Source organism: Coregonus lavaretus (assembly GCF_964263955.1).
Source record: "Coregonus lavaretus genome assembly, chromosome: 5".
Classification (NCBI taxonomy): domain Eukaryota; kingdom Metazoa; phylum Chordata; class Actinopteri; order Salmoniformes; family Salmonidae; genus Coregonus; species Coregonus lavaretus.
The window spans coordinates 66,277,835-66,290,507 of NC_139992.1; the positions used below are offsets into that span (position 1 = coordinate 66,277,835).

Below are 12,673 nucleotides of genomic sequence, written 5' to 3' on the forward strand. Positions count from 1 at the left end.
GTTGTGTACAGGGTTGTATTCACTAGGCACCAAATGGAAAACAACTGACTGAAACGGGGAGGGACTAACTGAACTTGTCCAATAAGAAAGATGGTGTGCACTAACGAATACGACCAAGTTAACACCTCCTCCCTCTGTGAGTTGTAGATCATTTGCAGGCAGGTTGGGATAATTGAAAGTGGTAGATTCAGGAGAATCCAAAGATCTAATAGTGTACATTAGTGTCTCTACCAGTGATTGGATGTCTATCATCAATTCCAGTTAATGGGTTCAAGTTTCACTTCAAGTGTCACCCTAGCAGCCCCTTCACCCCCTAAGGTGCTCTCTCAGCCCCCCAGCATGATCACTGTCTTCAGACTCGCAGAAGGTCAAATGAGATTTCCAGCGCTTTTACCTTGGTCCCATTGAATGTCAGATTCCAGGCCACAGAGGAATGCAGATCTTAGTGATATTGTGACCTTTAAGGATAATACACCTGTCATGGAAAAAGCTTTTATCAAGCTGACTATGAATGCATAAGCTCAGTGGGCAAAGCAATTGTGTAATTTATAAGATGCACAGATATTAGGTTTAGGAAAATAATGTTGTAACTGAACGATTTGATAGTCTTATAATTTCAAATTTTCCCAAAAGTCTGTAAAGAGACAAAGCTGATAAGGGAAATGTATTCTTAATTTACTCTATATTCAATGTGTTGACAATAGTAAGTGAAGTCTTCAGATATATCTGAATTACTGTTACTTTGCATACTGTACACATGATGACCGTACATCACATTGCAAACTATCATTTTCCTTTCAACGCTTTTCAAGTATGGATAAAAATATATATTATTCCTTACCAATGACTGCACAAGGTCAATGTCTTGCCAGTCAAGTAGAAGTATTGTGCCTGTGTGAATACATAGATACAGTGCTGTATTGATATCCGTTCCCATTTCAAGATGATGGAAATTTCATTAGATTCTATTTCCACCATCAATAATTGAAAATATGGCTGCTAATCAAGCCATTATTGATTGCTAAAGGTCTACAGCTGTGTGATGCTCTTAGTCTTGAAATACTTCTCTGTACAGAAGCATTCTTACGAGAAAGAGAAGTCTAAAATTATTTTTAAAGGGGTTAGGACAGTTAGTAATGAGCAGTGCTTCCCATCTCTTTTTTTTAACATATGATCTTCAGTGCTCACTCATACTATTTAGGATGTTTATGGGTACATTATATTAATGAAAACAAAATTGATATAGGCACACGTTTTTGTTATTTTGTTCAGCAGACTCGTCTTAAGGTTAAATGGGGTTGCTAGTGCAATGAGGGAGAAACATTCCCATATTAAAGACATTTAACACTGATCTTCATTTTTTATGCTTGCTATGAATCACAACATTTAGAGAGAAAAACAGCAGTTCCAGATGGAGCAGGCTATACATGAGTCATGACACTCTCCATAGTTATCGTGCTAATACAATGTGACATGGTTGTTGCAGGGCTGTGTTGCGGAGGCCATACACAACCGCACTGGGGCATAGCCAATCAAGAGGGGAATATGTAAGGGGAGGGAAGGCATACTAACCCTTTGTTTGGAGTCTGTTGGCCATGTGGCCATATCTCGCCTGTGTTAGACAGCCCTAAGCTAGTCATCATGGCCTACTTTCATCTTTAATCAGTGTCCTCCAAGTCATCAAGATGAACACCAATTTCAAGTGCATCTTACTGTATGTGTTTTGCTAGCTAGCCAGCTAGCTGATAGTTGTCATCCAATGGGCTGAAATAGCTAATTACTGGCAAAAGCTAATTGGAAGTAAACCAGATGGTTTGGTGGCCGTTGGATTGGATTCAACAGGGTCCCCCATGAAATGGAGATATGAATTCATATGTGGATATGTAGGGCGACTGGCCGAGGCGTGTGTTCGTGATGTGCTGTCCAATACTCCATCTGCTACCAATTCAGTGTTAATTAGCTTTTTGTCAGATGATAATTACAGAGAGCCTGTCTAGAACAGCATTTATATCTTTGGAGAATAAACCAGGCTCATTTTATTGAAGACTTCTACAAAATCTACTAATCTAATTAAAACCTGATATGTTTTAATTTCATCCAATCATTAACTAATAAACATCTGACCTTGGCAAACACTAAATGTGTTTTGCGACATACTGGGAGTAACCAAAGAGGCTAAGATCAATAAAAAATGCATGCACCTATTTTTGAGCGCAGCCATCCAGGTCTCCCGCAGCAGCCAACTGTGGGTTCCCTGTGTCCCCCCCTGAAGGGTCGTCTCCCTCCTCCCCATCACCCTGCAGCGGGGGGAGACGGCCCTTCAGCTCCTCAAAGGGGAGTCACCTTTGAAACCCTGCACCCACGCATACCTCAGCAGCACGGCTAGCTATGCTGGGGCTGTTATGTATTTAACTTCAGCATGCTGCTCAGTGTCAGCTTCCTTTTGTTCTCACTCATTCAGTTCCAAAGTATTATTACACCCCTCAGAATAGGATCGTTTTACAAAGCTCAGCAAAGGAAGGTATTTATCTCATTGATTAGGAATCTTCTTTGAGAGGGAAGACGTGATTATGGATTTATCTCCTCTCGCAACCATTTACTGTTCAACACCGAGATGAAAGATGATGTCCCTGTGGCGACTGTTTTGGCTGTGTATCTCACTGTGGTCTTAATTGTCCTTCTGCTTTATTTCGAAGCATACACATAAGCAGCTTAACATTTCAGCTTTTTGCAGGGCAAAGAGCTAGAGATGTGTTGCTGATGATGTCATCACCGGGCTTTCTCAAACACTGACAGTGCATTTCAAGATCCCCCCACAGTGGGAACATGACACAGTATGAAAACCCAATTGGAGATGCTTATATTAAGCATGACTATTCCCATCTACAGTTTTATACTAACATGTCTGCATGACTATGATTCATTTGATAGTATCGTGCTCCTGTAGTCAGTGAGAGGGAGAGAGCACCTAAGGTTTAACACCATCGAGTTGTGAGTCATGATTTAATATTGGTCAGACCCACACTTCCTACTATTTCCTCTGCCGTGACACTATCGCCTATTCATCCTAATGCTCAACTATTTCTCTATGCTGTCAACACTGTCTCTAATGTCATTTACACTAGGTGAAATGTGATAGGCTTTAGCAAAATGCTTTAGCAAAATGCTTTAGCAAAATGGGGTCAAAGGAGGAGACGACAAACAACTTGCGTCGATAGGCCCATTGCTCTCAAGGATGTCATGAATCTTGCATTTGTGTCCCCATCTATGGGAGCCTGTGGATTGTGTCCTTCCATAGCCCTGTAATGCATTTACACTGTAAGCTGCTCACTCCCAGTCACTGCAGTGTCATCGCTGACATCTTTATTCATGAGCTCTGCGGCTCACTCTAGACTCCTCGGAGGAGTATTAAGAGTCCTGTCTTGAGGCACAGGAGGGAGGGAGCGAGGGAGGGAGAGAGAGAACGTGTAATGATTAAGTTTGAATGTGTTGTATGGCTTTTACTCTGCTCCCATTCCTTATTAACCATGATTGACACATTGAGTTTATACAGAACTACACAGGGACTAAAGTGACTTTAAAACCCTGCTCTTCAGAGATGGTACATGTTCAAAGAGTCCTCCTCACCACTGGCTCCCTAGAGTACTTTGTGTAATTGTCTTTCTCCAGGATTCTAAAACAATCTATTCGACTTACTCGAGGAGCATCTGGCTCTGATTTCCACGTGATTAGCAGAAATGTCTAGGCTGACGACTGCTGCTGCTGGAAGAAAACAAATGGAACTATTGGAAGTTTTCGGTGAATCTACAGTCATGTACACAGTATAGTGAACAGCAGACAATAAGTTGGGTTCAACGTTCTTTATTGCCGTGAACCGGGGGAACAAAAAATACAACCTGCCTTCCTGTCATCATATACTATCCCTGCATTGACTTTGAGGGGTGAATTATACTGACCTAAACTGCCTGAAAATGGCAGGAGGTGGCATTACATTTGTAGATTTATGTCATTGAGCAGCAACTTCATTTTAATTCACTGCAACTTTACAGAGGGCGGCAGTACTGCTGCCTGCACTGACTATGGTTCATATCATGTCTAGAGTCAAGCTAAAAAAGAACTCCACCCATATGGAGATAGTGGCCCAAGAAAATGGAACCCAAAGGGGACTGAAGGTCCTCACGAGAACAGTCAAACAAGGATAGACTAGATAATAACAACATCTGCTTTTGGATTACATCTAGAGGAGTCAAGGACCTTATGCTTGAATAACAATGCCTCATAGACATAATGTACAGTACAGTTAGAATGAGACCTGGTGTCACCCCTCACAGGGATAAGCTCAGTATGGCAACTCACATGTCCTTTTCCTGCTCAGTTCATATGGTCAGGAAAAGCCATAGAATAAGGAATTAGAATATGATCTCTATGGGAAAAACTCTGAACTGACAGTTAGATCTAATTTGCGTTGGAAAGAAATTGAGAGGAAAACAGAAAAGCCCACCTTTTTGAAGCTGGGGCCGCATCCCAAATGGTGCCCTATTTGCTATATAGTGCACTAATTTTGACCACAGCCTATAGGGCTCTGGTCAAAAGTAGTGCACTATGTAGGGAATATGGTACTATTTGGAATGTAGCCTGGTTCCACTCTGATGATGGTACATTGATTACTAGATGAATTATTTTGTTCAGACTCTCATAGATTTCTCTATAAGGGTTGTGGCTGGGCATGGCCCATCTCTCCACTGTTGAGAGATTTTATAGGACGGCATGCAAATACTGCAGTCATTCATTGATTTATTTTCATTGTGAAACAAGACTACATTGATTCGCTGTTAGCTATTCGTATCCCCATTAAAATAGTCTGGAACAGCCTTGGAGGAAGGCAGGTGAGTCGCAGTATACTGTGCTCTAGAGTGAACTGAGACAGCACTTTCCTTTCCTCTGTCAGTCACAGACAACACACTACTCCCTATTGTGTCATGGCAGCTGACCAAGCCCCATTGACCTTGTCAGAGTCAAGATCCACTCTCTCTACTGCATGTATCTTAGTCACAGTAGGACTAAGAGAAGGTACAAACTACCATTTTGCCACTGCCAGTCTCTACTATACATAAAATACATTGGAAATTGATAATATGCTGGTTCATGCTCCTAGGTGCTGTATATTGCTATAATACCTCTCCAATGCCAAGGTCTTTAATAAATTGGAATGTTCAGTCTTCTGGTATTGTCTGCCAAGCCACTGATTACACCTCCATTATGCAATGGCATTTTTTTTTTTTTTTATCAAGCCAGAGATCATTGTCAAAGGTTATCTTGCTTCCTCGCTTAGAGTATAATAACATTTGCTGAAACTCTCTCACATCATACCTCATCAAAACAATGATATCCATAATGGTTTAAGACCAAAATTGTTATTGATGGTAGCTAAATACAATATTTTCAAAAAGTAGCATAGTTCAGTAAATGCAAAGGAAGATCCACATTCTACATAGATAGGAAATATGGATATTGATAGTCATTTCCTATAAATGTTGTTTGCTCCGTCCACATGAATAGGAACATTTATTGCACAGGTCAATGGAGACATTTTCTTAATGGAAAGAAAGGCTCTCATTACTTCTCGCTGTCAAGTGCACTGTCAAAACGGTATAACCTCATCTCTACTGTGTTCACCGATTCTCTCTAGTAGGATATCAGCACATATAACCAAAACAAGTCTACATCCCAAATGGCACCCTATTCCCTTTTATAGTGCACTAGAACCCAAAGGGCTCTAGTCAATAGTCGTGCACTACATAGAGAATAGAGTGCCATTTGGGACTCAAATATTGAGGTGGACGTCTTGTGGCGAGACTGTAGCTTATGATTTCTCAGAGACAGCATGTCACACCTAGTGTATAACAACACCTCTCTGTTGCTGGCCCGGTTGACACTGACTCACCATCTTTGCGATGATATGTGATTTCCACCTTGAGCTCCTCTGAGCCCATCAGAGCCTGGGCCACCTGGCTGATGGCATGTGTGTCAGTGTGCTCGCCGTGGAGGAATTCACAGGTGCACGGCTTCTGCATAACGTCCGATCTGGAGTAGCCGGTCATCTCACAGAAGCCATCATTACAGTAGATGATTGCACAGTTCTGCACCCGGGCATTGGCTATGACAAATTTCCTATCTGCAAGAAAAAGGAAAAAAAAAACACAATGCTATCAAACCAATTGGGATGTAGTCTCTAGATTGGAGGTTTATGAACATTTTAAGAGTATTTGTAAATTGAAGACAGTCCAGTATTTGATATAATTAATACAAAGGTGGTATAATTTGAGAAGTTGTCAAATAGCACTTGATTTCTGAGAACAGCGATTGACTTAGACTAGAGCATAACATAATACATTCTTGACACTGCTTGATGTGTTACTCTAACGCATTCTTAAAATTAACAAATCCATTCTTAAATGGATAAATATGCATGTTGATTCATAAGATCAAACAGCTTTAAAAATGTAACTTTATGCCAACTCTATACCCACAAACAGACTAATAAAACACAAGCGGCACAATGCCAAGAACAACACTTTAGATTAACACGAGGATACCAGGGATGGTATACTTACTCTGTCCCTCGAATTTCCGTATTATTATTCCAAGAAATGTATTTTGTGGCGCAACATGACCTCTTCGTACAGGCATGATTATTCCGTGCTCTTGTGTAAAGGCGCTTTCGCAATGAAACCCTGAAGTTACTGTTGTTGCCTCTTGATGATATTTCCTTTGTCACAAATCATTCTCGGCGCACTCACCTTGCACTTTAAATGACCTTTCCCAAATTCACTAGAGTACACTTCAGCCAGCATGCACACCAGCGCATTTGAATGACTCCTTGCGGATACGTACGGAATCGGGGAGGATTGCTGCTTGGGTCAGAAATAGTTTGTAAACCATTTCTAGTTGAAGATGGATGCGATCTTGACGTCCTCTGTGGCGATGTGGTGGACGAGAATAGAGGACAGTGGCTGATATGCCAGGGGGAGTCACGTTACCACCCTAGGGGCTTAATGCACAGCGCTGCCACCTCGGGTAAGGTTAATTTGCTGTGCTGAGAAACTACATAATCAGTCAAGCAATCTCGACCTGTACATACAGTATGTCGTGTTCAGTGCGTAGGAAATATGTGCGCTATGAGTTGCATCTTTTGTCCTTGCTATCTGTGATCCTTGGGACGTCGTCCCCGCCCAATTTTGAAGTTGAAATGTCAGACGGTTAGGGTTAGGGTAAGAGTAGGGTTTAGGGTAGGGACGTCCTAAGGATCCCAGATAGCACGAACCTTACATCTTTGAGGCACGTGGTTTTTATTTACGTATAGTATATACGTTATATCATCCATGGACAGGATAGGCTATATATTCATGAAAAAGGCTTTGCTCAGTGAGTTCATAAGTACAAAAATAATTAATCCACAACGAGAAATGAAAGATGTACTTTATTCATAGTATTTGTTATGCCATTACTGGGCAGCTTGAGCTTTACCATTTCGAAATGATAACATGAAAGCGTTCCGTAACAGCTTGTGAGAAGCCTATGCTGTTATAGCACACGAAGACTTGTCCATGGTGCTGAAGTTTCAGACGCTAGATTTCCTTATAAAATACTCTTTAGCACTGTTTTTGGCATTTTTTTATTTGCATTGTTCTGTCTTATTGTGTAGAAAAACAATTCAAATGTACTCAATGGGTGTTATATTTGAACTCATGAAATCCATAAATGCCCAATCGACAGCTCTGCTAATCTTTGTGTAAAAAAAAAAATGCAAATGTATGCAGAATGAAAAGCCCTTCTTACTGTCCTGCAACATCTGTCCATGTATTTCAGTAGGAGCGCACCACCCATCTTCTCCAACAAACAATACATTCAATAGATGGGATGTGTACTGCACTGTCCCCTCCTTTTTTTTATGTCTCCTTTCATTATAAGCTTTTACTTGTGGAGTGTAAAATCTTGCATCATATTTTGTCTTCCAGCATTCTTTTTAGAGGACTATTTTAATCTCATTCTGATATGTATATCAGAGTATTTGAACTGCATGCAAATGCACAATATAGCACATACAAGACATCTACAGGTAACTGAAAAAATAAACGAGTGGCACAAAGTATATTGAAAGCAGGTGCTTCCACACAGGTGTGAATCCTGAGTTATTTAAGCAATTAACATCCCATCATGCTTAGGGTCATGTATAGAAATGCTGGGCAGGCCATTATTTTGGCTACTATGGCTATGTCCCCTATGGGATGACAATGCCCCCATCCACAGGGCACTGGATGGTTTGATGAGCATGAAAAATATGTAAACCAAATGCCATGGCCGTCTCAGTAACCAGTCAACCCAATTGAACACTTATGGGAGATTCTGGAGCGGCGCCTGAGACAGCGTTTTCCACCACCATCAACAAAACACCAAATTATGGAATTCCTTGTCGAAGAATGGCATTTCATCCCTCCAATAGAGTTCCAGACACTTGTATAATATATGCAAAGGTGCATTGAAGCTGTTCTGGCAGTTACCTGTATATTATCTTGTAAAAGATATGCAGCTGCAGACACTATTAGTTATTGTAATGCTAAAGGTCACATTAACAGCTGAGCACAACTTTTTCCAAAGACCAGTAAAAGGCACAGCTTCGTTGTGAAACTTAGTTTTCCAGGCGTTTTTTTTATTTAATCCGTGACAGTTCTTCACAAGTCTCAATTAAGCCATATTTAGACCCAGAGTGAATGTGTGTGTTTTTTAGCTTTGACCTGATGTGTTGTGATCTCTGCAAGGCGTGGTGGTGCCAATGTGGCTAAGCAGAGCTGTTGGTGTGGCTTACAGGAAAACACAGCCTTCCTCTAGCTTTAAGGCTTTATCTGTGGGCTTTTATTCAATCACAGTTGCATTAAGGGAATTGCGAGGCCTCACCCATTATTCATTCTACAGTTACAGCAGTTACACTGGGACCCTGCAGATATGTACCAGGCCTGGTCATCATTCACCCAAAATCAAGTTATGGGTTATAAAAAAAATAAAAAGAATCATGGCATGTGTTTTGATGTCGTCCGTACTGTTGTACAATTAAAGCTGAATTTGTTATGTTGAAACGGATACATTCTTAGAACAGTGCAAGACACTACAAAATAACTTGTATTTACTCTAGAGATGGTGCCAGAATATGGCTAATGCACATATCCGAGTCGATTTAAAGTGCATTCGGAAAGTATTCAGACCCCTTGACTTTAACCACATTTTGTTACATTACAGCCTTATTCTAAAATGGATAAAATAATTTTTTCCCCTCATCAATCTACACACAATAACCCATAATGACCAAGCAAAAACAGGTTTTTGCAAATGTATTAAAAATAAAAAACAATTTACATAAGTATTCAGACCCTTTGCTATAAGACTTGAAATTGAGCTCAGGTGCATCCTGTTTCCATTGATCATCCTTGAGATGTTTCTACAACTTGATTTGAGTCCACCTGTGGTAAATAAAATTGATTTGGATATGATTTGGAAAGGCACACAATGGTCTATATAAGGTCCCACAGTTGACAGTGCATGTCAGAGCAAAAACCAAGCCATGAGGTTGAAGGAATTGTCCGTAGAGCTCAGAGACAGGATTGTGTCGAGGCACAGATCTGGGGAAGGGTACCAAAAAATGTCTTCAGCATTGAAGGTCCCCAAGAACACAGTGGCCTCCATCATTCTTAAATGGAAGAAGTTTGGAACCACCAAGACTCTTCCTAGAGCTGGCCGCCCGGCCAAACTGACCAATCGGGGGAGAAGGGCCTCGGTCAGGGAGGTGACCAAGAACCCAATGCTCACTCTGACAGAGCTCCAGAGTTCCTCTGTGGAGATGGGAGAACCTTCCAGAAGGACAACCATCTCTGCAGCACTCCACCAATCAGGCCTTTATGGTAGAGTGGCCAAACGGAAGACACTCCTCAGTAAAAGGCACATGACAGCCCGCTTGGAGTTTGCCAAAAGGCACCTAACGGACTCTGACCATGAGAAACAAGATTCTCTGGTCTGTTGAAACCAAGATTGAACTCTTTGGCTTGAAGGCCAAGCGTCACGTCTGGAGGAAACCTGGCACCATCCCTACGGTGAAGCATGGTGAATGCAGCATCATGCTGTGGGGATGTTTTTCAGCAGCAGGGACTGGGAGACTAGTCAGGATCGAGGGAAAGATGAATGGAGCAAAGTACAGAGAGATGAAAACCTGCTCCAGAGTGCTCAGGACCTCAGACTGGGGCGAATTTTCACCTTCCAACAGGACACAGCCAAGACAACACAGGAGTGGCTTCGGGACAAGTTTCTGAATGTCCTTGAGTGGCCCAGCCAAAGACTGGACTTGAACCCAATCTAACATATCTGGAGAGACCTGAAAAAAGCTGTGCAGCGACTCTCCCCAACAAACCTGACAGAGCTTGAGAGGATCTGCCGAGAAAAATGGGAGAAACTCCCCAATTACAGGTGTGCCAAGCTTGTAGCATCATACCCAAGAAGACTCAAGGCTGTAATCGCTACCAAAGGTGCTTCAACAAAGTACTGAGTAAAGGGTCTGAATACTTATGTAAATGTAATTTATACGTTTTTTATTTTAATAAATTAGCAAACATTTCTAAAAACCTGTTTTTGCTTTGTCATTACAGGCTATTGTGTGTAGATTGATGAGGATGTATTTATTTTAATCCATTTTAGAATAAGGCTGTAACATACAATTTTGGGAAAAAGTCAAGGGGTCTGAATAATTTCCGAATGCCCTGTATGTGATCAAATATGCTGAGTGTTCATGGCAGATGAGAACCGACGGGTGGGTGAGGGGTGATATTTACTGATCTCGTTTGAGTGTTCCACACAAGGCGAACAGTCTCCCACCGAGGCACTAGTGCCCTTGGGTATGGACATTACAGATGCTCCAATCTGGCTCCTCATCTCTCAGCAGTCAGCATCCTGAGTGTGAAAGACTGGAAATAGCTCCAGCAGCGCCAGCTATTTGTATGATGGCTGGCACTCACTTTGGTTGCAAACCATGACATGGTGAAGGCACCTACATACCAGCAGTGGTTTGATGTCTCTAATGGCTGCAGGTTACTGAAGTCCTGATTAGATGTACACTACCGTTCAAAGGTTTGGGGTCACTTAGAAATGTCCTTGTTTTCGAAAGAAAAACAATTTTTTTGTCCATTAAAATAACATCAAATTGATCAGAAATACAGTGTAGACATTGTTAATGTTGTAAATGGCTATTGTAGCTGGAAACGGCTGATTTTTAATGGAATATCTACATAGCCGTACAGAGGCCCATTATCAGCAACCATCAGTCCTGTGTTCCAATGGCACGTTGTGTTTGCTAATCCAAGTTTATCATTTTAGAAGGCTAATTGATCATTAGAAAACCCTTTTGCAATTATGTTAGCACAGCTGAAAACTGTTGTGCTGATTAAAGAAGCAATAAAACTGGCCTTCTTGAGACTAGTTGAGTATCTGAAGCATCAGCAATTGTGGGTTTGATTACAGGCTCAAAATGGCCAGAAACAAATAACTGTATTCTGAAACTCGTCAGTCTATTCTTGTTCTGAGAAATTAAGGCTATTCCATATGAGAAATTGCCAAGAAACTGAAGATCTCGTACAAAGCTGTGTACTACTCCCTTCACAGAACAGCGCAAACTGTCTCTAACCAGAATAGAAAGAGGAGTCGGAGGCCCCGGTGCACAACTGAACAAAGGACAAATACATTAGAGTGTCTAGTTTGAGAAACAGACGCCTCACAGGTCCTCAACTGGCAGCTTCACCAGTCTCAACGTCAACAGTGAAGAGGCGACTCCAGGATGCTGACCTTCTAGGCAGAGTTGCAAAGAAAAAGCCATATCTCAGACTGGCCAGTAAAAAGAAAAGATTAAGATGGGCAGTCTGAGATATGGCTTTTTATTTGCAATTAATCTGGGATTGGTACATTCATTTTTTAAATCCCAGATTGCCCCTTTAACTAAGTAACTGTCATTAAAAGGATATGATGCATTGCAGAAGAAAATGTCTGTACTGTCTATACTGCTTGAGAGATGTCAGAGACTAACAGTACTATGGAAGTAGAAGTATTGTGGCTTATAACATTGACAAACAGATACTACCAGTAGGCTGCACACACATCCCCAGGTCTATTACATTGCAGGGAGCGGTTACTCGGATCTATTGTTCCCATATGGTTCACTATGCAGTCTGGAGTAGTCCGACATTAAGACTGGCATTAAAAGCCCCACTAACAGCCTGTAGTGGAAGGCTATATAAGAATATGATTAGCATCATTCAGCTAAGGACATTGATCATCAGCCCAAAGGATACTCTTTAAACATTGAAAGTGAGCAAAGCAATGTAAACCTCCTTATAAAATAAATACTGTACCCAGCACTGTTCCTGCTTGTTGTAGTTATATTTGTATGACTTTTAAGACCGGTATACAGTGAGCTTAATGGATAATGTATCTTCAACAGTATATCTTGAAACACGACCCCATGTATACTCCATATTGGTTTTTAAGGATGTGTTTTGTATATTGCATGGTTGTTTTGATATTAAGCATTTTCCCCCATGACAGACTGTCACTGTTCATTCATTTCCCCCTTAATCTCAGA

General features: G+C 41.3%; 1 protein-coding gene across 1 annotated transcript in view; it reads right to left on the reverse strand.

Annotated features, from left to right (window-relative positions):
* Window positions 1-6,690, reverse strand: part of LOC311129187 (voltage-gated inwardly rectifying potassium channel KCNH7-like) — a gene marked incomplete at both ends in the record, with an annotated part of 49,856 nt that extends 43,166 nt beyond the window's left edge. The window contains 2 exons of the mRNA XM_084161500.1: window positions 5,945-6,175; window positions 6,615-6,690. Coding sequence (XP_084017626.1) covers window positions 5,945-6,175; window positions 6,615-6,690 — 307 coding nt within the window. The remainder of the gene's footprint in view (window positions 1-5,944; window positions 6,176-6,614) is intronic.
* Between the last annotated feature and the right edge of the window lie 5,983 nt (window positions 6,691-12,673).